The sequence below is a fragment of the Orcinus orca genome, chromosome X (genome assembly GCF_937001465.1).
Source record: "Orcinus orca chromosome X, mOrcOrc1.1, whole genome shotgun sequence".
NCBI classification, from domain to species: Eukaryota; Metazoa; Chordata; class Mammalia; order Artiodactyla; family Delphinidae; genus Orcinus; species Orcinus orca.
Genome location: NC_064580.1, coordinates 18540197 through 18565072, shown reverse-complemented (window position 1 = coordinate 18565072; position 24876 = coordinate 18540197). Strand labels below are relative to the sequence as shown.

At 35.7% G+C, this 24876-nt stretch overlaps 1 protein-coding gene across 11 annotated transcripts in view; it reads right to left on the bottom strand.

Annotated features, from left to right (window-relative positions):
* CNKSR2 (connector enhancer of kinase suppressor of Ras 2) overlaps window positions 1–24876 on the bottom strand; it is a 258260-nt gene that overhangs the window by 77264 nt on the left and 156120 nt on the right. For 7 of the 11 annotated variants that reach the window (XM_049704701.1, XM_049704704.1, XM_049704703.1 and 4 more), the window contains 2 exons: window positions 9582–9671; window positions 7741–7955 (listed from right to left, as the gene is read on the bottom strand). In XM_049704701.1, coding sequence (XP_049560658.1) covers window positions 7741–7955; window positions 9582–9671 — 305 coding nt within the window. The remainder of the gene's footprint in view (window positions 1–7740; window positions 7956–9581; window positions 9672–24876) is intronic. The other 4 variants (XM_049704702.1, XM_049704705.1, XM_004283067.3 and 1 more) reach the window with 1 other exon arrangement.

The following is a 24876-nucleotide window of genomic DNA, read 5'->3' as shown; positions in this document are numbered from 1 at the left end:
GGAGTCAGATACTGTTGGTGGGTAGTCGTTCAGCACTCTATACCCTTGCTGAGTTTTTGTTTAGTGGCTCTATGAATTACTGAGGGGGGTGTTCAAGACTTCAACTATAATTATAGATTTGTCAATTTCTCTTTTCAGTTCTGTTGGACTTTGCTTCTAGTATTTTGAATCTCTTAATGCATATACATTTAAGATGCATATAAGATTTAAGATGCATAAAAAATTTAACATTTTTATGCCTTCTTAGCGAATAGATGCTTTTTACACCTGTTGCGGTGGAGGAGGAGCATGATTTTTCTTAATGGTTTTCACTAAAATAACTATTAGTATAAATGGGTCAGTAAACACAAGTGAATTTTCCTCCTAGGCTTCTTCATGGACTTGCATTCTATAAAACTGTTTCATATTTATAGACAAGAAAAGCCAAGATTTCATTCCTTCTACTTTTTAAAACCACATAACCGTATTTAAGGCAGTGGGTCTCAACAAGTTTTGATTGTGACCCTCTTAGGCCAGTAGGCCTTGTGGTCCATTTGTCCCTACTTTCCAATGGAAAATTAACTAGGTGATACCAATAGAATATGACTGTAAGTACTGTAGGGTATGGATAATTCATAGTATCATTTTTAGAAAATCTGGGTAATGTGAATTACAACATGCTAGAAGGTAAAGCAAGCAACCTAAAGCAAACTAAGGTCAATAGTCTAATGATAATATATAATTAAAAAAAGCAACTGAAAACTATAGGTAACTTAAGAAAATCCTGCTGATGTACCAATATAGCATTCTTCCTGAAAACTGTGGGAACCAGAACCATCTACACTTGGGCTTGAGCAATAAGAGCACCACTGTACTGTTGGTTGCATGGATACTAGGCATCTTGGAAAAATAGTGAATTAGAATATTGAGTAAACTCTACTAATGCATTATTTTATGATTATTCAATTTATAACCTTTTAAACTCATTTAGTAGGTTACTAATAAGCAATATCTAGTCACAAGTGAAAATTAAAGTCTGTGAAATTACGTGTTATTTGCCCATAAGAATCAAAGGAAGGACTGTCATTTCTGCATAAAGCCTCAGTCACCAGGAGCCGTTTGCTAAGGACAGCCCAATAGTTTGAGAATCACCACTCTAGGGAAGTGCTCCAGTGGGAAACACGTGTCACAGTCCAGGCTGTTCCCATGTAGGCTTTGCCAGTGCTACTACGAATTTGGCATTAACACTCTAGAAATTGTGAAGTCATCCACAGGAACCAGAGAATACATATGATATAAATACAATAATATTTAGAATGGATATCTGCATGCACCCCGGTGAGGAGAAACATCATGTCACACTGTACCATGGCTGTCATCTAGGTGAGTAAAGTCAAAGCGTGGAGAAAGTGGTTATTATAAACAATTGTTAGCTCAGAGATGGTTATCTAGCCACTGAAACTAACTGCCCTCTTATTTTAGCTACATTGATCCTGAAACAATGCAGCTAAGACAGGCCTATATTAGACAAACCAATCTTTATAACTGTAGATAAATTTAATTATAAATGTTTATAGGCTGCCAATATAGCATATTTTTCATCTTTGTGATAATAATAGCTCTGGCTTCTCTAATAGATGGTAAAATCCTTATGAGTAGACATGACTTTACATGACTTTATTCATCTAAAAATGTGAGTTTTGGAGTCAGACTGCTTGTACTCATATTTCAAGTCTGCTACTTTCTGGCTGTATGACCATGCGCAAGGTAAACTCTGTGTTTCAGTTCTTCAAAATAGATATAATAATAGTAGCAACCTCAGAAGGTCAATTTGAAGGTTCAATGAGATAACGTATGTAAGTTCTTAGCATAGGACCTTAGTAAGCAATAGGTAAATGTTAGCTATTATTATTAGTAGCAGTGGCAATATTATTATTATTTATATATATTCCACAGCACTTATTGGGCCTTAAAGATAGTTGGCACTACTAGAATTGCTGTTGAGTTTCTGCTAAATTATGTTATTTTTTGAGGGGCAATTTGAAACACTTGGGATAAATGATAAATACTTCTATATATTTAATTTTTTAAATAAACAAACAAAAGACTTTGAGATTTAAATATTTCACAAAGAAAAGTATTTTCCCTTTCTCATTATTGTGTGTAGGCAGAGAAAAAGTCTAAACATGAGTAAGTGGGGTAAGATGGTAATGGGAGTAAATATTAAATCAAGAAATCTTCCATTTACATGAAATAACAGCATAGAATTGAACAAGTTTACTGTTGATGGTAGTCTTGCCCAGCTGGTGTATGAGAGAGAAACTCTGCCAATGTTCAAATCCCAGCTCCACCACTTAACTACTTATTGTTAGTGCCTCAGCTTCCTAATCTGTAAAATGGGGATAATACCAGCACCTTTCCTCATAGGTTTTTTACGAGGATTAAGTGAGTTAAAATTTGCAAATTACTTACAATAGTGTCTGTTTCATAATGTTTATTTACTTGTTAAATTTTTAAAAATAAGATGTCTTTTAACAGCTCTCCACCTCCTTCCTCCAGAAGCTCCACCAAAAATCCTTTCACAATTTGATGGAAATGGCTAAGAGTACTTATCAGAAGTGAAATAGTAACTGAGTGTTTGCAGTTATATCCTAAATAACTAAGACAAGCCAATGTTGGAATGTTATGAAACAAATCATCCAGATTTTTTAACATCTACTCAAAATCTGTTTTACATAAGCCACCTAAAATCACATTATTCAGTTTATGAAAGTGTACCTGCATGTTGCCTAGATCCATTATCAAATTTTACTTTTCTGGCTTCTCAGCATGTAGATTTAAAATAAATTATTATTTTGTTTATGGATTTAGTTCAGCAGCTTTAATGTGAGAGCAAGGTGCCATATGTATATCATATTAAGCAAAAAAAAAGTCCTGATTCTAATCATCCCTTATCTAAAGGCTTTCATCACTACATTTGGATTTCACACACACACACACACACACACACACACACACACACACACACACACACATCAGACACTGCTGTCTGCCTTTGCTTCATGTGCTCTCAGGTCAGACGAGGGTTTTGGCAGCTAACAACTCCAGTTTCAGACAGAGAATCAGTGAGTAGGTAAAATAAAGTTATACTCTTTTGAAAAATACCATCACATGCTTGGCTGACAGGCATACTGCGACCTCTATAACGAGAGGGCAGTGATAGGAAGAGAGCAAGAACTAGCTGGAGTGGAGGAGATGAGGCCAGGCTGAGGGGGAGCTAATCCTGTTGCCCTGGTGGCACCTGTGGAGCAGAGCAGTCTTGTAAATCACCCTGATTAAAGGTACAAACTGGGACCTGCTTTGAGAGGGAGCCCAACATGGTGAGTGTAAATTACTAGGTGATTCCAATACTCTCTTAAATGGGTGGGTGGTCAGAGTTAGGCTCCACATGGTCTGTCGTCTGTATCAGTAAACCAGCCAAACCCTCGTTGGAGGAGGCGCCAGTAAGGGCAGAGTTCCCATCTTTGGAGTGAAATGGAAACCTAATCGATAAAACAAAGTAGAATTTAGTCATGTGGACTAGACAAACATGATAGAAGACATTCAGAGCCCTATGCCTCTCCCCAGGCACATGGGACACTGAGCCTATGGTAATAGGTTCCTGGTGGTTCCCACTCTGAACACACCCCAACTGAAGGTCGGCTTGTACTGGGCAGGGCTGGTCATGGAGGTGGCTCTTGTTTTTGCAGGCTGAGGACATCAGCTGAGAGATACTGAGAAAGGCATTGAAGTTCCTGTCACATTTCACTCACTCATTCATTCATTTATTCATCACATTTTTATTGAGCACTTGTAAGGTACTAGATTTAAACTAGGTACTAAAATATAGTGCTGAACAAAATGGAGAAACTATCCTTTCCTGTCATGGACACGGACATGCCCTCTCTACCATATATAGTGAAGAAAGATACTAAGCAGATAATCACACAAATAAATACGTAATTATGAATCGTAAGAAAGTTTTCAAAGAAAATATACAGGGTGCTAAGAGACTATAATAGGAGAAACTGATTTAGTTTAGGGTGTGGTGGTCAGGGAAAGTCTCTCTGCAAATTCAGGTTTAGATAGGAGTCAGCCAGGGGGAAAGATGGGGTAGAAGCATTCTCAGTAGAGGGAGGGACATGTCAAAAAGGAAAGAGGTGGCAAAGACTGGTTATAATTAGGGTAGTTAGAGCATAGTGAATGATTTCTTTTCAAATAAGTTTAAGAAAAATACATAAATTGGAATAACAAATATATGGAATTAATAAAAAATAAAATTATGTATTTTACAATACCATAAACTTCTAAATCTTCTTTATTATTATATAAACATTTCTGCTATAATTGCTAAGAGGAATGAGTCATGCTGAAGTCAAACTGTATTTGCCTGGCTTTGTGTATTATTAGGCTGCTTTCCAGAATAGACTAACGGGGATTATAATCTAGGAGCTTAAAAAGGAACACCCTGCACACACACACACACCTTTAGTAAATTGTTTAAGGGTATTTAATGCTGATATGATCCTGCTATTAAATTCAACTAAATTTTCTCCAAATTTCAACCCAGACCACATGGAACTAGTATTATGATAGCAGCCTTACGAAACTCATTATTCCATCTTTATAATCCTCTTCCACTTAAGTCCTATTTCATTAAAAATAGTTGTGCTATCCAAAGGAATAATTGGTAAGAATGAAGATTAATGGTTCATCATGAAGGTGATTGGATTACATATTGATACTGATCTTGTGTTTCTAAAAAAATTAACATAAGTAAACATTTTTTATTTTAAATAAGTACATATATACAGATTAAAAAATAAAACAAAAATTCCTGTGAAATATAAAAAGCAATCATTTAAATATATTTTATTTTGCCTCCCAGGTCCAGGCAATTTTAACTATAGTACCCTGTAGTCTCAGTAATATATCATGCTGAATAACTACTTGTGTTTTATAACAGCAGTAGCTCTGTATGTTTTTCTGAACTTAATAAAAAAATAGTAATATAGAGCAAAAGAGAAACCTGGGTAGAAATCAATCCACCTACGAGAAATGTTATTAAAATCAACATATGAGCGCACATGTTTCTTCAAGTGAACTTTTTCAAAATTCACTCATTTAGTTATTAAAGCACTAATTCATTTGTGTATGTAATGCCTACCATGCATGGAGGACCAGGGCAGAGTGTGGAAAGATCCCTGCAGTAGGTGGTTTGGGTTCTAGTTCTTACTCTTACACTGTTTTGCAACACAGCTTTGGGTAAATCACTTTTTTGAGTTTTGAGTTTTGTCATTTGCAAACACGGTTGTTGTGAGGTTTAAAAGACGTAACAAATGTGGAAACTCCCTTGATAACTGTAAAAGTACTAAATAAATGCAAGTAAAGTCCTCTAAGGAACTTAAGAGTCTAATAAAAAACTCACCAATGAATGTTCTTTCTTTTTGAACACTGGTTATAGACATTGAACACACACTTTGGGGCTAACAATTATTTAGCTTCTTTTAAACCAGAGAATAGTTAGAAAATGTCCAGCTTTTCACTCTGAAATTAGTGGGTTAGTGTTACATGGGAGGACTTCCTCCATGATTAACAATATTCCTTACCCTGTGCTGTCTCTCTGTTAAAAATTAGTTGGGATAAATATCATGTATCTGGGAAATCCCTGTTACAGACTCAGGATATAGAATAAAAATAGGAGGCAAAAGTAGGTTCTGCTTTCTTTCTTGGAATAAACTTCTAGAAGTGAAGTTACTAGACCAGGTTCTTTGCACACTTAACTAAATAATGCCTTTCAGAAAGGTGGTAACAATTTATAGATAATACTAGATAATACTCACAATATTCCTCATTAGCAGTTTTACCTTTTACTATCTTCCATAATTTAATTACTCAAAATTCACAAGACTCAGCTATTTTCCTTCCTCACGCAGTATATTCCTGTCTGGACGTGCACGACAGGATGGCACAGGCTGAGTGTTTAAATGAGCCTTCAATGGCTTACCGTTCCTCTTACGGCAAATCCAAACAGTTTAATAGTTTACACGCTCTGGGTGAAGTGGCCTCTTCTTTCCTCTCTAGCTTCATCTCTCACTACCAGCTTCTCTCTTGAATAGGCCAGCTGTCTCTTATGTTTAGATCTTTGTTCAGGCTATTACTTCTGACTAGAACACCAGCTTCTCAGTGTGAAGATAGCATTTCTGACTAGTGATAGCAAAAGTGGCCCCCACCATACAGCTATGAGTAGTGATTTCAGAATGACTGCAAATGTCTATGGAAAAAATAATAACCTGATTTGCCACTTATTCAAAGTAGCAGGTTTTGATATGTGCATTATTCTCTTGGAGAGGAAGAGGCTGGTGGTATGTAATGGGGGACAGGAGAGGATAGAGAACGAGCACCCAAGAGTGCTAACTGCACTCCTATGTCAACCCAAATATGAAAACATATTTCTTCATTTTCATTTTATGAGAGACCTAGCGAATAAGTAATTAGATGATTTAAAAGATATACTCAGGAAAGCAACTCAACTATGAGTTGTTAAAATCTTTCACATCTTGTATATCTAGATGGTCTGTCTTCCACAGCAGTGACAGATTAAATTTTTTGATGCTGTATACACTAAGCACAGTTGTTCAACTCACTTAAAAGCCTGTAGTCCATATTTTTCAAGGGCTTCTAATAAGAAGCACAACAAACTCCCTTTTAACCAAAATGTCATAAAATGGGTTGACTTTGTGATTTGAATGTTTTGGCTAACAAGATTCTCAGCCTCCACAATGCCATTGTCCTAGTTTCTCATCATCCATTTGGCCTTAATGGCCCTGCCTTTGGCCTCACATCTCTTGATTGATGCTCTGCACCAGAGAGATCCTATAGGCCAATCTCATCATGCAAGTCCCCAGGTCAAAATTCTTCAGTAGCTCTTTATTACTACAGGAAAGAGCCTAAGTACTTTATCATAAAATTCCTGATCTAAGCCCCACCTACTTCTCTAGGGTCCCATCTACTGCCCCTTCTCACATGCTTTCCTTCAACTTTTAATGAACCAGTAATTTTGAGCCACATGAAGCCCGTGGAACATGCCATATTTGCACACATTTGTGGCACACTTTCATACGCCTTCCCACAAAAATACTGCTTTTCACTCTTCACCCAAATGCTCCCCATTCTGAAGCCTCTTCTCACTTCCCAAGAAGGCAAAGGCCGTTCTCCTACACTTCTTGCACCCACCCATTACAAACTGTATTGGGACTCTCGGTGTGTCTTTCTTTCCATATTACGGTGTGCTATGTCTTCTCATTTTTACCTCGAGAACCATGCTCTAAGTCTAGTGCATAGTAGATGTTCATTTTTAAATGAAATCATAAATATATTAAAAATCTTATCTTTAATGTTGAACTTTACAGCTATTCATTTACTGTGTATTATCACACTAATGATTAATCAGCTAATTATTAGTCTCCATAAATTCTGTGCATATTAAGTTATTTCATTAAAAATATAACCTGCTACAACACACGAACTCATTAAACATATGAACTGAAGAACAAAGCAATAAGCCATCATTTTTTTTAAACGTTTTTTTCAGGGCATAACATCTAAATTTAGGATCTTTTGTGAAAATCTGACAAGAGGATAAAAATAAATAATCTGGAATTTACCAAAAAGAGTCTGCCAATGAAAGTATTATCATAGAGTCTTTGAAATTTTACTTACATGGTATAGTGTGGCCTCCGGCACAGGTGTGCCCATGATATCTTGTCTCAGTGCATCCATTTGCAAACTAGGTAGCAATGAATAGTGAGTCGGGCTACTACTCTTATCACCCTTCTTTTTAGACTTCTTCCCTGTGTCTTTTTTGCTGTTTCTCTGAAACATGTATTCTTCTTGAGCAATTTTTTCATTGCTCATATATCGGAGTAGAGAGTTTTCTATATAAAAGAAGATAAATAGACCAACGTAAATACGCAAATATTCCAAAGTTCCTATTCTTCCTTAATTGTACTATGAGATTTTGTTTCAGAAATGTAACTTGACTTCATTTATGAAATACCTTTGTAGTGAAAATATAGAGGATCTTAATTATTTGGGATCATAGGGAAACAGGAAATAGATAGCCTATAGATTATTTCTCCAAGTTTTAGGTCTGAACAAACTATATCAGAATCACCTGCGGAAGTTGAATCAGAAGTTCTGGGTGTGTGGCTCATAAAATTTTTAACAAGCTCCCCCAGGGAGATTCTGCAAAAATTTGATGACAAACACTGACGTATGGCAGGCTAGGGAGCATCCTTGGAGAAGTTAAAACCCACACTATGGACCAACAGTGAGGAAACTTAGTTCATAAAACCTATGCTTAAATTGATAGCCAGAACTATCAATTGTAACTATTAGTACAGTGCTTCATAAGACCTTTTCCCCCCAAGATGTCACTATCATATCAACTCCCAAAAGAGTGACTCAGAGAAGGCATATAAGTGTTTCCCTTTTTATATTTTTCTTGGTTAATTCTATAAAACAAATGAGGTTAGAAACTGAAGTTTGGAAGACGGAATGAATACATAGATGTAAAGGAATCTGTCAATGTTCCTATATTTACCAACACTTTCAGAAATTCTCGCTCCATGAAACAAGTGTTAAGAAGTCTAATGAAGCAGATAGTCATGCTTACTTATCCCTGTGTAGTCTGTGGATCTGTGTATTAATGAAATAAATTCTGCACACTGGCTAGAAATAACAGGCAAGTGGGTTAAACATGTTATAAAGGAAGCTTAGTGACTTTAGGTTCTATGAAAAGTTTTTTGCTTTGTTTTGAATAATTTTATTTTTCATCTATAACCTTAGGGATCTCATTTCAGAAAATGCAAGTAGCAGCATGACCCACTGGGCCCACCATATCCACACTTGGTCGAATCCCATTTAGTAGCAAAACTTCCAGTTGCTCTCTTTACTGCTCACCTCAATGGCAGGATAAGTGAACATAAAAACTTACTTTTGGTAGATACTTCAAGTGTAGCCCACCCCCAAGTAAGAAGATAACCCTGAACAGCAAACAGAAGAGAAAAAAAAGCAAAGCAGTTTTTTTTTCCATTTCTATATGGTTTTCATTAGAGTCACTGGCCCAGTTTCTATTAGTTTTTACCCATGTGCTTCAAAGCTCAATTTAACGTTATATTAATACAAAAGTAGTGAGGTTGGCATTGCGGACCAATGGGGACTGATCACAAACTCTTTCTATTTGTTGAACTTAATTCTTTTATGCAGTTTCACACTTCTGACCTTGTTTTCCAAGTATTAACTTTCAAATAACACTCAGATATTAATTTTTTACACTGTACTTATCTACCCTGAATCCCTTAGGAGGCATTCAGAGAAGATATCTACTTAATAACAGATCAAGATAGTTAAAGGTTAGTCTGAGTTCGTTTGGGTGTATCATAAAGTCAATGAGAGAATGAATAGTTTTCCACTGAAGCCACAACATCCTATTTAAAAAACATTTAAATTTGCTTTTTGTTTCAACAACCCAGCCTACACTGAAATTCTAGAACACTTACCTCTTCTACTATCTCTCTTCATCTTATTTGGATCTTCATAGTCCCCCACCCAATTATATTCCACTGGCATAGATATAGGTCGTAGCTTGCCTAAACACAGAGAACAAAATTCACATCACATTGTTTTTCTTCCCCACGTCCGCTCAAACTTAAACGGACTTTTAGCTACAGTCTGCAAAACACACTCACTCATATGCAACATTATGGTTGGCATTTGTGAAGGTGAAAAATATGTGTGTTTTGAGCCAGAAGGTGAAACTGCCTGTGGCAATTGGCCAGATGATAATGCAAACTTAAGGCACTTTTTATAAATAATAAAGAACAGCCTAGGTTTGCTCTCTTAGGAGCCCCAGGCTTTAAGAATGTGGCCCTTTACAAAGAGGATCATCATTTTAGTGACTTCATTTTCAATAACTGGATCTGTCTTATTCCCCAATGCCCAAGTGTCTTTATCTTGATAGCCAATCTCCAGGATAGTAGCTCCTTGGGTTTAACCTGCCTGCCAGAACATTAACCCATCATTTCATGTTGGAACACCACAATACTAACTTCCCATCTTCACTGCCTCCTAACTCCTATCTGCTTTTTGGATACCACTATTCTTCAGCAATATGGCTATACTCTCTTTTATGACCTAAAGCTGGGTCTGCCCCAAGCATCTCTTGCTATTGTGAACTCTAGTTTCTAGTTCCAAGTAATCATTGTTTTGGCCTGTCCCATTTCCCTCTGGGTCTGTGTTCTTACTAAAAAGCATTTTAATTTTACTTTAGCAAGCAGAACTCATGGCACAGACTTTAAGGATAGCTTTTCGGTGAGGCTGCAGTGTATTATTTCTGACCAACTTGAAATTCTTGAAGCACAAAACAGCCAAAAGAAAATCATACTGAAGTTTAAAAAGGATACCTAGCACAAAGTCTGGCATACAAATTTACTAACCAACATTACAGTTGGCCTTTGTGAAGGTTAATAAATTCTGAATGAATGAAAATTAAAGACTCATGTGGGACTGGGTCATAATAATAATGATGATTATGATGATCATGATAATAGTACTAACATGTATATATCATTTACCATATGCCACATATTGTCTAAGGGTTTTATAAGTATTAAATTGTTTAATTATCAAAATTATGAGAAATACACTATTACCCTCATTCTACCAGATGAAGAGCCTGGGACAGGTTATGTAATTTACCCAAGGACACACAGTAGGTAAGTGTGTAGTACCAGGGTTCAAACCCAGGCACTGAAACACTACTTCTGTAGTAATTTTTGGTGACTTCAATATTCACCCTCCAATATTTTGGCCTCTCAGTTTCTTGAGGTTCTCTCCTCCACCCATTCTTGTGGTCATATGCTTAATCTTGTCACCTGCAAAGGCTGTAATTCTTCCCAGTACCCCAATTTCCTACCACCTTCTGTATTTTTAGCACACCCCCTACAGCACTCCAACAATTCTTCCTCCTTTAATCTACCAATCTTCCCACCTTTCAACACCTCCTGGTCACTGTATGTCCTCTTCACTTCGCTCCTTGCCCAGATACATTTCACAATCAAATTGCTATGAACACTCCATGGAGTTAAAAAATCCATCAAGATACTTCTTTCTCATTATGTTCTTAAGGAAAATGTGCCAATCTTATGGCATTTTATTATGTATGCTGATACAGCTTACTTAGTATATTTTCCTAAGCTCTTTGAAAGTCTGAGGATGAACTAGACATGATAAAATTATTATTATTATTGTTATTTATTTTTTTTGCAGTACGCGGGCCTCTCACTGTTGTGGCCTCTCCCGTTGCGGAGCACAGGCTCCGGACGCGCAGGCTCAGTGGCCATGGCTCACGGGCCCAGCCGCTCCGCGGCACGTGGGATCTTCCCGGACCGGGGCACGAACCCGTGTCCCCTGCATCGGCAGGCAGACTCTCAACCACTGTGCCACCAGGGAAGCCCTAGACATGATAAAATTATTAATGGGCCCCCCAACGAAGTATTTATTTAATGGCTTCCTTTCAAGGTGTGCAAACAACTTTATAAATGATCATCTCAGTTTCCAAATTTTCATGGGGTAGATTTCTGCAATTTTACAGAGGGAATTTGGGTAAGCTGATGCACGTCAATATATTCTGCCCATCCAGGGTGGCATAAAGGTTTTAGGAAAGGTCTCACTTTGTCATGTCTATTCAACTGCTTTCCAAAATCAGTCCTCCAGCTTTTCAATGTTATGAGTGCTATATTTTCAAAGTTCTTACAACTCATTTCTTTAGAATCTGGTTTTAAGGATAAACTCCATTTCAGCATGGGCACTGAAACTGAAATAGTTAACAGCTCTAACACTGTTTCTACATGTCACTAAGAAAATCTTTTGAAAAGTGAAAAATCCAACAAATAAGCGTTGTTTTAACTTTCTCTCGCTAAGAAAGAAAATAGTCTGATAGTTTTTGAAGAATTGATTGGTTGTTTGGAGTCAAATAAATGTGCACAAAAACAGGAAGAAACTTCTCACAGAATACAAAATATATAATTGTATTCGTTGTATTTTACATCATATTCTCTGAGATTTTCATGGAACTAAGCCATGAAAGAATGTAATTAAGCCTTTGCTATGTCTGGTTATATCATTCACCATAGGAAAAAAATTTGCAGAAGGTTTAAACACTGACTTTTTATGGAGTGATTTTTTTTTAAACAGAAGTATACTGTATATTACTGATACAAAACTGAGGAAAATACATTGAACCAGACAAAAAACTGAGATAAAAAGTCTTAATTAAAATTTACTTTTATAGGGACATCAAGTTTTTGCTTTTACTAGTTAATAAAGCTGTGAATTTTAGCAATGCAAATCAAAATAAGTATTTTTAAAAGTAAAGTGTATTATTTGTTTAGTTATAACAAATATTGCTGCTTATAAACAATGCTTTTATAAATTTTTTATTGTGCTAAAGTATTGAAATAGATTTAGTAAACAACAGTCTTTGGCAAATTAAAAAATAGACAATGGCTTAAATTATTTCTAATTTTAAATATATAGATCTTTGATTGCAGCTTGGAAATGCTTGCCACTGTGTATTTATAGCAGTGTTTTAATTTCATAACAGCAAAGTTCAAATGGAAAAAAATCTTTATGGTTTGATGCTATAGTGATGCTAAGAAAAAGAGTTCTACATGCATTATTGCTAGATTTAAATCAAATGTACACTATTATTAATACAGGCAAAGTATTTTTATGCTCGTATGACCTTTTAAGCCTTATTAAACACATCTGACTCATTCCGACGTAATTGTGCATAAATTAGTAATAAATCTCTGAAAAATAATTTGGAAAATTGAAAGGTATCTCTTTATGTAATAACGCTATTTACTAATTCATAAGGAAAATTAATAATAGTCCAGAATATAGTAAAAACATGAAGATAAAAGCCCATTTAAAAATTTTGCTGACTACTTCCTCTTACAGAAATTTTTTATTCCTTTAAGCATGAAACATTTATTAATTATAGAGTTCATTAGACACATCATCATAAACCTTGTGATAAATCTGTGCTAGTATCTCATAGTTAAATTATTATTCTGTTACTTGGCTTTTCATATCTGTTGTACATCTGGAGCATTCTAACTGAGATCTCTATAGAGGCAGGAATTGTGCACTGTATTTCTTATTGTAGTCTAATAAATGTTCAAGAAGTCAAAGATAAATACTTTTGGATTTTGTTTGAATTTTATTCTGAAATTAATGGCAAGTAGCTTTTTAAAAATAATGAACTATATTTAGCTGCAATTAAACACAAACAGAACCTTAAATATAATTTAAAGAATATTTAGCACAGGGAACTATAATTCAATATCTTGTAATAATCTATAATGGAAAAGAATTCAAAAAAGAATCTATACATATCTATACATATATATGTATAGATATGTGTATATATATATATATATACACACACACACAACTGAATCACTTTGCTGTACACTTGAAACTAACACAACATTGTACATTAACTATACTTCAATATAAAAATGGTTAAAAAATAAAATAAAGATATATTAAATCTAAAAAGAAAAAGCAGATAGGAGTTTTAGAAAGTCCAGGAACAAGCCAAACTAAACAGCATATTATAAGGGACATGTGTAAATCGATAAAAACTATTCTAAAAAAGCAAAGAAACAATAAATAGATAATTCTGGAGAGTAGTGATATTAACAAGATAGGGTTGGACAGGGATCCACTGTTGGAAGCAAAGACAATGGTTAATATTCCAATTATTGGCAGGTTGCCAGAAGAACCAACCATGTGATTAGAGGGTTGGAACTTTCAGTCCTATCCCCCACCCCCCCACAACCTCCAGAGATGGGAGGGGGCTGGAGATTGAGTTTAATCACCAAGGACCAATTATTCAATCAATTGTGCCTATGCAATGAAGCCTCCATAAAAACCAAAAAAGGACAGGGTTTGGAGAGCTTCCAGGCTGCTGAACAGGTGGAGATGCTAGGAGAGTGGCGCACCTAGGGAGGGCATGGAAGCTCCAAGCCCTTGCCCTATGCCTTGCCCTATACATCTCTCCCATCTGGCTGTTCCCGAGTTATATCCTTTTATAATAAACTGGTAATCTACTAAGAAAAAAAAAAGAATACTGATGTGATGGAATGCCTTACAATGATCTAATACTCTGTTTTAATATGAAATTGCTATGTTTTAATACTAGTGTACAGAATTGCTTGAAAATAAACCAACTTTTTCCTTAGACAGTAAAGCATTTTCAATGCTATTACAAATGCTACAGTGCTCTTTGGCAGAGTTAATTGCTCACTCTCTTGGGCTCCCTTAGCTCTTCCCTAGTGCCTTTTGTATATATGATCCTTAATTATACTGTATTGTATCTGTCTGTTTATGGGTTTTTCTACTTTTTGGCAGGAACTTACATATCTTTGTTATGGAAGTTCCTGGCAAAGATTCTGACCCAGAGCAAGTATTCATTAAATTTCTTTTGAATGCTTGAATGAAAGGATGCTAGACATTAGGGAGATCCCAAATTACTGGACTGTTCACTGGATTCTACTCCCTCTTTCTTACTCAAGGGCATCTCTTGAGCAATTCTACCTTACTTGCTCCTGTAGCATCAATTTTTCCCTTTCGACCCAATGATTCCCACTAGCATACAAACATGCTGTAATTTCTCTAACCTTAAAAAAAAAAAAAAACCCTTCTTCAACAATAAACAGCCACCCTGCTACCACTTTATTTCTCTGGTCCCCTTAAGAGAAAGACTCCTAAAGTCTCACTTCTATTCTCAGTCTCCAATTTCCCTCCTCCTCTTTTTCTTCCTAGCTTTACTGAGGTATGATTGACAAATTCAAATGTTATACATTAAGGCTGTACAGCATGACTTTTTAAGGTTTGCAATGTGATTATACACACACACACACACACAGACACACACACACACACACACACTGTGAAATGATTACCACAATCAAGTTACCACATCCTTCACCTCATATAGTTACCATCTGCATGTGTGTGCGTGTGTATGTGTGGTGAGAACACTTAAGATCTACTCTCTTAGCAAAATTCAAGTATACAATGGAAAACATTAGAGTGGTTCCTCAAAAAATTAAATATAGAACTTCCATAGGATCCAGCAACCCTACTTCTGGGTATATATCCAAAGGAAATGAAATCAGTCTGTCTAAGAGATATCTGCACTCTCATGTTCATTGTAACACTGTTTACAATAGCTAAGATATGGAAACAAAACAAGTGTCCATCAGTAGATGAATAAATAAAGAAAATGTGGTATATGTATACAATGGAATATTACTCTGCCATAAAAAGAAGGAAAGCTTGCCATCTGTGATGACATGGATGAAACTGAAGGACATTATGCTTAGTAAAATAAGCCAGACACAAAAAGACAAATACTGTATGATCTCACTTATATGTGGAATTTCCTCCTCTCTCTTGAACCTTCTCCAATTAAGCTCTTGCCCCCTGAACTCCACTAAAACTACTACTGTCAGGGTCACTAGTGCTTCCATGTTGCTAAATCCAATAGACAATTCTCAGAACCCTTGACTTTTCTGATCTGTCTGCAACATTTGACACAGAGGATTATTCCCTTCTTGAAACACTTTCTTTACCTGGCACCCAGGATTCTGTCTTCCTCTGGTTTTTGTCTCCTCTTCTCTTCCTAAACTCACATGCATCCTTCAGAGCTAAGCAAAAATGTCATTTCCTCAGGGATACTCTCCTTGACCTTGTTCTAGGTTGGGTTCCTCTATGTTTGTTTTTATTTTCTTTTGTAGCTTTTTTAAAATAGCATGCCAGTTATAGTCAAATAAGTATTTATTAAATTAGTTGCTTCAATTCTGTCCCTATTCTAGAATGTAAATTTCACAAAGGAACAAAAATTTCTCTGTCTACCCGTGGTATTCCCAGCACTTAGCACAGTGCCTTAAACATAGTAACAGTTCAATATTTGTTAACTGATTACTTGTTAAGAAAGTAAACAGGGGACCTTCCTCATACATTGGACTAAAAAGGTCCAAGCTATACCATTAGTTTCTATTTTCAGTTTCCTTCCCCTTCCTTCCTGTCAACTTTCCATTCCCCTCCTTTTCACTTTCCCTCCCTCACTTCCTTCTAAGGAACCTGACCAACCACTTTCATTATTCTAACAAATTGAGCCTAACAGAGCTGTTTCGTAATCAAGCCAGAACTAGAAGTCCTGCCTCCTGATTTCTTATCTAGAAACATTCCCATATTAAGCTACCCATGATGTATGCTGAAACACTACTGAATTGCTGCCTTTTTCAATTGTATCCCTCCCCTACCTTTTAAAAACTCTGTCCCCAACATGCTAAAATCATTAAGTTTCAGGGTGATATACAGCATCTGAGAAGTAATCTTCTCAATTACAGTTGTCAAAGAGTTGAAAAAAAAGACTGCAGAGAAATTTCTCCTTACGTGTGATATATCCTTTAATGCTCACAAAAGAAGCTTTCTCTAGAGGCTAAGGAGAAAAAATATATACATACACACATATACACATCTGTTCTGAATATTTTAGCCAATATTTTGATGAAAATGAGTGTATTAAGGAATGTTAAGCTATAAGCATGCCACATACATGCCATCAAACTCCCCACATACCAGACAGAAAAATTGCTTTCAGATGGTTGACTGCATTTCTAGGAAAACATCCCGAGATTATTTAAGGTAGAGAATCACACATTTAAAGAGGAGTAAAATTGAATTAAGTGGAAAGTCAGTAATTTTTTAAGGATAAAGGCAACATATCTGGATCTAGTAAAATAAGTAAAAACTGGGCACTCTGATCCCTAGGGCCATATTTTTAAATTTTCATTTCTGGATAAAAGAGCTTGGGGAAAAAGTGGCTTGTAAACATCACAATGTGATGATTATTTAAGTACTGGATTTAATGCCTTATAATATAAATCAAATACAACCTAATGATTATTAATTTGAAATCGTCTCAGTTGCATTAATGGAGAACAAAAACAATTAAAATCTCATTTCAAAGAATAAGCTACATCTTGTTTGTGAATTTTCCTATCGCTTCCTAAAGGTGATCTAGACTTTAAATGGGGACTCACATAAAAATTGTTGAAGGAGAAAATTTTGAACTGCATCAAAAATTATAGGGAACTTTTAACACCTGATTCCAAGGCTAATTACATTTTGAATCAAATTACATTCTACCAAGAGAGCAAATGTGCTGTACACACTGGAGTTCAGAAAGGTTATTTTAGTCGAAATGCTGCCACTGTGCATAGAGACGGGGAAGGATTCACATGGTTTAAATACTGTCTAAGCGGCAAAAGAGTTCTGGGTTCTCTTTTGAAGGCTCTGGTGGGTAAAAAAACAATGAGCTCTGCTAAATACTTTTGCCCCCTGCTGTGCTCAGCAATACAACTGTGGGAAAGAAAGATGATGTGGGGTAAATAGTATTTGGTTAAAAACATCCCATTTTCAAGTTAAAAACTACAATTAAAGCAAACTATTTTTAAAGATCTTAGTAAAAGCAGTATCTTGAAAATCTTATCAACCTATAGAAGACAGTCACCCCTTCTCATGAAAAGCGAAAAGGACAATGATTAAGACCCTCAATTGAAGACCCTCATTTGAAATAAACAAAACGACGTAATAACTTTATAATTCCTTTCACATATTTTTCTCTTTGGGATCATATTAGTCAGTGAAGTTAGAAAGAAAGGTAGAGATGAAAAACTTCACACACACCACAGTTAATTTCTTAGGATTTCACCGATAATTAGTTTTGGAGTCAGCCTCTGAATGTAGACTTTGAACTTCTATTTCAGTACTCTTTTCACTGCATTAAATTGCCTCAGTGATGAATTCAAGACCATTGCATTACACAAAAATCCAATTCATTTTTCTTCAAAAATAATTCACTGACATGTATGATTACTGCTTTTTAAAAAAGTATACTCCCAGCCAGTTTGCAACTCTTGCAAAAAGTTCTTAAAGGCTAGGCAAAGAACTAATGGAGGATCAGAACATAAACTGTAGATGTAACTGTATTTGTTGTCCATCCCTTAACAAAGATGGAAAATAAACTGGTTTGACATGATGTGTTATTTATAAAGTGATGCTAGGTTGTCATACTTTTAAATGGCTGTATGTTCTTTTAATTATTTCCTCTAATGTCTCCAGTCATTAAGATAATCAGTGTATAATTTTTAGTCATCTCTCTTTTAACAAGATTGGCTATAACACTTGACATTTTCTATCCCCAGGGTCCTATTTCCTTCATGATTCTAGCAAATTGTTTTGCAGTGATACCAGTAATTCTATGACGAGCCATGCACTGATCTTTCCAGTTAATATTTATTACTTTAGTTTGGACTTTCATCACAAATAAGATTTACTCTAGAAAATGGCTTTTCTGCACAATAAAAATGAAGATGACATTCGACAAGCTGTCTGCTGGGGCAGACTTCAAGTTAAGAATAGAGGCTTTTCCAAATGCTTATCTGTTAGGTCAGCTGTTTGCAACTTAAAACAAAGAAATTTTAGCATTGGTATATTGGTCTTTAAGAGGAGCTGCAACTCTATTTCAGCCTTTCCAAAATATATTCCATCAAACATTAGTTCCATTGGGAGGTTAATAAATATTTTGTGACCAAAACCAAAAAAGATGCAATGTACAAATACATGTGGGAAACAATAAGCTAACCCCAATTCAACAAGATTTTCAAAGCCTTTAGTATGCTAATGTGCATTTATTAATCTCCAAGAGGGGGATAAAATATGCAGAGCTTCCCAATCTTATTTAACCACGTAATCTCTTTCATTTACAAAGATTCTCTTTCAGAACTAGTGATCTGAAGAACGTACATAGGAAAATGCTGGATTACTTAAGCCACATTGTGATCTGAAAGCAGACACTAACCACTCTATTTAAATTTCACCTTGCTGCCATTTATTTTATCTTTTTCCCATTGAGGGAAAGTGCATTCCAATTTCAACTAGGCACAATGAGTTCCCTCCTGTTCCAGGGGATGTCATGATTAGGTTTTCTACTATAGAGCAGGGTAAGTCATCTCAGACACTCACAACCTTAGAGAGAATATGCTAAGTTTGAGTAAATGCAGGTCTATCCTTCCAGAGCAGTAAGTTCCCAGATCCTTTGAATAAAAAAAAGGCAATTGGTCCTATGTCATACAAGGGCTCTTTGATTTTCTAGTCACATACATCTGCTTCTGTATTCAATTTGTCTGCAACTGATTCTTCCTAATTTAGCTAGGGTTTCTCAACAGCAGCACTCTTGATGTTTTGGACTGGATCATTCTTTATTGTTGGGGGCTGTCCTATTCATTGTAGGATGTTTAGTAGCATCTTGGGCCTCTATTCACTAGATAACAGTAGCACCTCCACTCCCATTTATGACAACTACCAATGTCCCCAGAAATTGCCAAATGCCCCTAGGGGGCAATACTGACCCCAGTTGAGAATCTCTGAGTTGGACTGTTTCTATTCTTGGCTTTCCCATTTTGTCTTTAAGGGAAGCACTAATATCTTTGTGTTAATTCATTTGAAGAGTTTTTCTTTTCCTCTAATAGTTGCATCAGCTTTGCTGATTTGGTTTGCTAATCCCTCCTTTTTATCCACATATTAATATTCTGGAACTTTATTAAAAGTTTTTTTTTTTTTCTTAAGCTTACTGTTTTATCTATTACCTACTACCTTCAATTCTTTCAGGGCAATCTGATCTTGCCAGGTTTCATTTCTTTGAAAGTCTCCAACTATTTAACTTATTTCACATATTATTTTCACTATCCTTTTTTAAAAGCAACTAATCTTAAACTTTAAAAAGGTGTGGGGTTTGAACTGTTTTCAAAATTTTGATGCTGAGAGGTTATAACTAGGCCCTTCTGCCTAGCATATGAGGTAGTGATTTCAATAACAGAACTTAAAAGAAGACTTGGATCACGAAGGTTTCTAGTGTTATGAGCTATTTGATGCTCTTCCTTCTACTTTTCAAAACCAAACCAAAAGAAACAAGCAAATTCTATATTTCTTTTAATTGGTATGATTTAAATGGCTGGTTATTTATTGGGTAGGTAGAGGGACCAAACCGAGGGAATACTTCCATTCCTTTTGTTCTTTATTAAGTCCCTCCACAGGAAAGGAGGAAGTGTTAATTTGATCCATCAGCACTTCAGAATCTTTGAGACACTTTTATTTATGAGCAGCAGTAATTTATTATGCCATTTAGGCACCATTTCTTGTGAGCATGGTTTCTTTTTTTTTTTTAAGTCTTTATTGAATTTGTTACAATATTGCTTCTGTTTTATGTTTTTTGGCCGTGAGGCATGTGGGATCTTAGCTCCCCGATCCAGGGATCGAATCCATACCCACTGCATTGGAAGGCGAAGTCTTAACCACTGGACCACCAGGGAAGTCCCTAGGCACCATTTCTTGAGTACTTTCTATGAGGCAAGACCAGTGCTAAGTACTTGAGATATAGTATCTCATTTAATGCTCATAAAAACACTAAAAGTAGTATTGCTATCCCATTTTACAGATAAGGAAACAAAAACACAGTGAGGCTAAGGCTCAATTACAAGGTCAGTCAGTTATTAAAGGCCAAGCCTTGGCACCAAATTCAGGTCTATCTGACCTCAAAACTCATGCTCTATTTCTATCAGTAAAATTACACAAATTAAAGAAGAGTGCCTTCCCTAGGTGATTACTCTAATTTTTACATTAGGAACAGACTATTTTCTATTTCTATGCCAAAATATTGCTGAACTACTTTTCCATCAGTTACATGGTCCCTTATCACCATCACCTTGATATTCAAAATTATTTTGTGAAGCTCACTAACATGCAGTCTTTATGAGGTGTATTAAATAAGTCCAAAGGAATAAGAATTCCTGTGAGTATAGTACATATCTCATATTTCTGAATTTTTGATTCACTAATTTCTATTTCTATGTTTAGTTCTGCTTTGGAAGTAGTGCGTTTTACTTGAGCACAGAAATTTCTTGTGGTTAGAATCCCATTTTCTTTTCTCTCTAGCATAGCTGATGAATGACAGCTGAACTTTTATTTGATAAGAAAGATAATTTATATGCAAAAATCACAGGAAAGGGAACAAGCTTCTATTTGGAAATAAAGAAATGCAAATGTATTACGTGTACCTTTAAGAAATGTTTGAAATAATGTTATTAATTCTAATTTAACTGCCCAAAAGATAGAATGAAGTTGTAAGATAGAGAAAGGTGATTTTGAAGTATGAGAGACCCTGGAACCTTCAGACCATATCCCTACCTCACACTGATAAAACTCAGTTCACAGTATCACTGCCCATAAGTCCTTCACCATGCTACTGTTAAATCACTTCAAGCCATTTGCTATTCAAGTGGATAAAAGGGACATGGTATTTGGTTTTCTCTTGTCCCAACTACTCTGGTGGAAAATGTTCAGGTATAATATTACAGAAATTAATTTTCCTCAATGCACAGTGTGTACAAATAACATTTCTGAGGAGCACTTGTAAAATACCAACCTTGCATTCGTTCACGTGCTTTTTGTGAGGTCCTGGATTTTCAATAAATCAGAAAAGGTCTGAATTCCTTCAAACCAATACTATTCTATAATATTACTGTAAAAAATGTTTTTATCCTATTCTTATAAAATATGACCACTCACAACCACAAAGGAACTCAGCCAACTGTGTCTACCTTTTAGCAGGTTTCTATGCACAGAAATGTGCTATGATGGAACAGCAAGGGCAAGGAGTCTGTGAACAGTGAAAAGGGAAAGCTGATGGGAAATATTACCATTCTGAAAAGTTGCCAAGCAACTGATCTCATCAAATTTGAACCTTTGCCTTTGAAGCATGAGCAGATGAGACCAAATAGTTAGTGATTTAATGCTATCTTTTTTCACCCTTTTACTTTCACATTAAAGTTTCTTTTTTTTTTCTGAACTTTCTGTTTATTCACTCCATCTTATTCTTGAAAAACTTTTAACTGGCTCATATTATTATTATTTACCTGTTGAGATATTTCAGTTCTTTGTTTTTTTCCCTAGCTTTATTGAGGTATAATTGACAAATAAAAATTGCATATATTAACATGATGATTTGATATTATATGTAAACATTGTGAAATGATTACCACAATCAAGCTATTTAACACATCTATCATCTCAAATAGTTACCCTTTTTTTGTGGTAAAAACACTCAAGATCTATTTTCTCAGCAACATTAAAGTCTCTATGTAATAATGACAACAGTGAAAAGAAATATCTAGCACATACTGGGCACTTTCTAGGCAATTTACAGTGTGTTGTCATTAAATTCTAACAGAAAGTCTATGAGACAGATATTGTCATCTTCATTTAACAAATGAGAAAACTGAGGCCTTGAGTAACATTCCTAAGGTCACACTGGACTAATTAGATGGCAGTCAGGATTACCAAGTATGGCTGATGATAAAGTCAATGCCAGCGATCACTAATCTAGGTTGCCTCACCTACTATATCTGTATTTCCAGAAATCATTCTTGTTTATTGTTTTAGGAAAGTAAAACCTATTATATGCTCTCTCATTTAAAAAGGGCATACACATTGTTGCTAACTGTACCCCTCAATTTAGCTATCTTTTCCTAAGGTGTGTTAAGGCCATGTCTATATAAATGCATGTTTATTATAGTGTCAGGAAATACAAAACATACAGAAAAACATATTCGAACAGATCTAGTTCTGCTTGCCTGAAATCAAATGCTTGAATTTGGAAGGGGTAATGAAATTTTTGGAAATTATTTCCCTACACTTTTGCAAATTATTTTCATAATAGTTAGCTATCCAGTACCACTGGTAGAGTCAACAAATATCCATGGGTATTTAATCCCAGCTCTACCACTTACTAGTTGGGTAAGTTATTTAACCCATCTGTAAAGTGAGGATTCTATTAGTATCTACCTCACAGGGTTAATGACTTTTAAATGCTTAGAAGAGTGCCTGGCATACATAAATCTCAACAGGTATTATTTACTTATTTTCTAGACGGGCCATCCACTGTCTATCCATACTGTATCTTACAGCTTAGGGCAAATAACTAATTTTTTACTTCACTCTTAGCCACAAAGAGTGGGTTCATGATATAAAATGAGAACTTTGGTTAATCAATACATTTTAAAGCTCTCAATTAGGATATTTTCAAGTATTTTTCTTTCCATCTGTTTCTATGTCACAGTGTCTAATAGCAGAGCTTCCCTAAATATTTTTGTCTTATATATCTATCATATGAATGAAACCAAAAGCACACACTAAAAACTGTATCATGGGGCTTCCCTGGTGGCGCAGTGGTTGAGAGTCCCCCTGCCGATGCAGGGGACACGGGCTCGTGCCCCGGTCCGGGAAGATCCCACATGCCGCGGAGCGGCTGGGCCCGTGAGCCATGGCCGCTGAGCCTGCGTGTCCGGAGCCTGTGCTCCGCAATGGGAGAGGCCATAACAGTGAGAGGCCCGCGTATCGCAAAAAAACAAACAAACAAAAAAACTGTATCATGTTTCTCCTTTGCTTCTCAAAATCCTATTTAGACTCTTATAACTCTAAACCTCTTTGAGTAAACAGGTAAGCTGGGAAGTTAATAGGTAGTAATGGTGACTAAGTCCACATACTTGAAGATAAGGGTATTTGTAACTAAGAGCTAAGTTGAACACTGTAAGGCTAAAGGACTTATACAATGCCTTTTAAGGTATTACACAAGTGGTAACAGGTTAAATTACTGTCATTTTCAGAAAATATAAAATGTGGACTTTTTTTGTAACTTCAGGGTTTTTTTTGTTTTCAATATACTTCAGCAGGATCAAGTATTTCATTATCATTGTTTTTAAATCCAAGAGAATATTGTCACACTTGGGGGTCCATGTAATGGGACCATTTTATAGGTTAAATAAAGAAGTTGTCATCAATTATTGCTTATTAAGGTTTGAAGTTACTTGGGACCTTTAGGGTCTGGGCTGGGAGATTTATATAAACCCTCAGATCTCAGACCTAGGTTTGAGAAGGTGTCAGGTATTTAGTGGGGATAACCAGCATTTAGAAACCCTGGATAATGACTATTCATCATTTAAAACTCAAGCATAAATGTCACTTTTATTTATGTGACTTCCCAGGAAGACTCTGGGGCTTCAGCTCCCAGGCTACTGCAGCACTCTGTTCACACCTTCTTACTTACCTAAAGTGGCTGCACTGCATCTCTTTGTTTTTTCCCTCTGCATTGTGACTGCCTTCCAGGGAAGATTTATGTTTTATTCATCTTTGCATCCCAAGTGCCTGGCTGACCTGATGCACACAACTAATATTAGCTGAATGAGTTAACAAATGAATTAATCTTTGGGAATACTATGGCCACAAATTCACGTATGTGAAAGGTAAGTTTTATTATTTAAGAGCTGATTTTAAAAAGGTAAATATACATTCAACTGCTAGCTACCTGGAACAACTTTCAAGTTGTGCCAGGGAATCTCTACTGAAGTATCTATAAGTATCTCTAGTGAAAGTTCAGACTATATGACCAAAAGTAAAAGAACTTTTGCTTTTACTTCGTTATCCCTCTTTTAAGCATATATACATTTCTTTTCTCCTAAGTGGTTTATAAAAGTATATCAAGAATCTAAAGGATATCTACTTTTTCTAAAATTTAAATGGTATTCTATTTTATTGGAAGAGATATGATCTGTGGAACATGATAGCACTAGGTGCTTTAAACCATAGTTTGAAGGAACT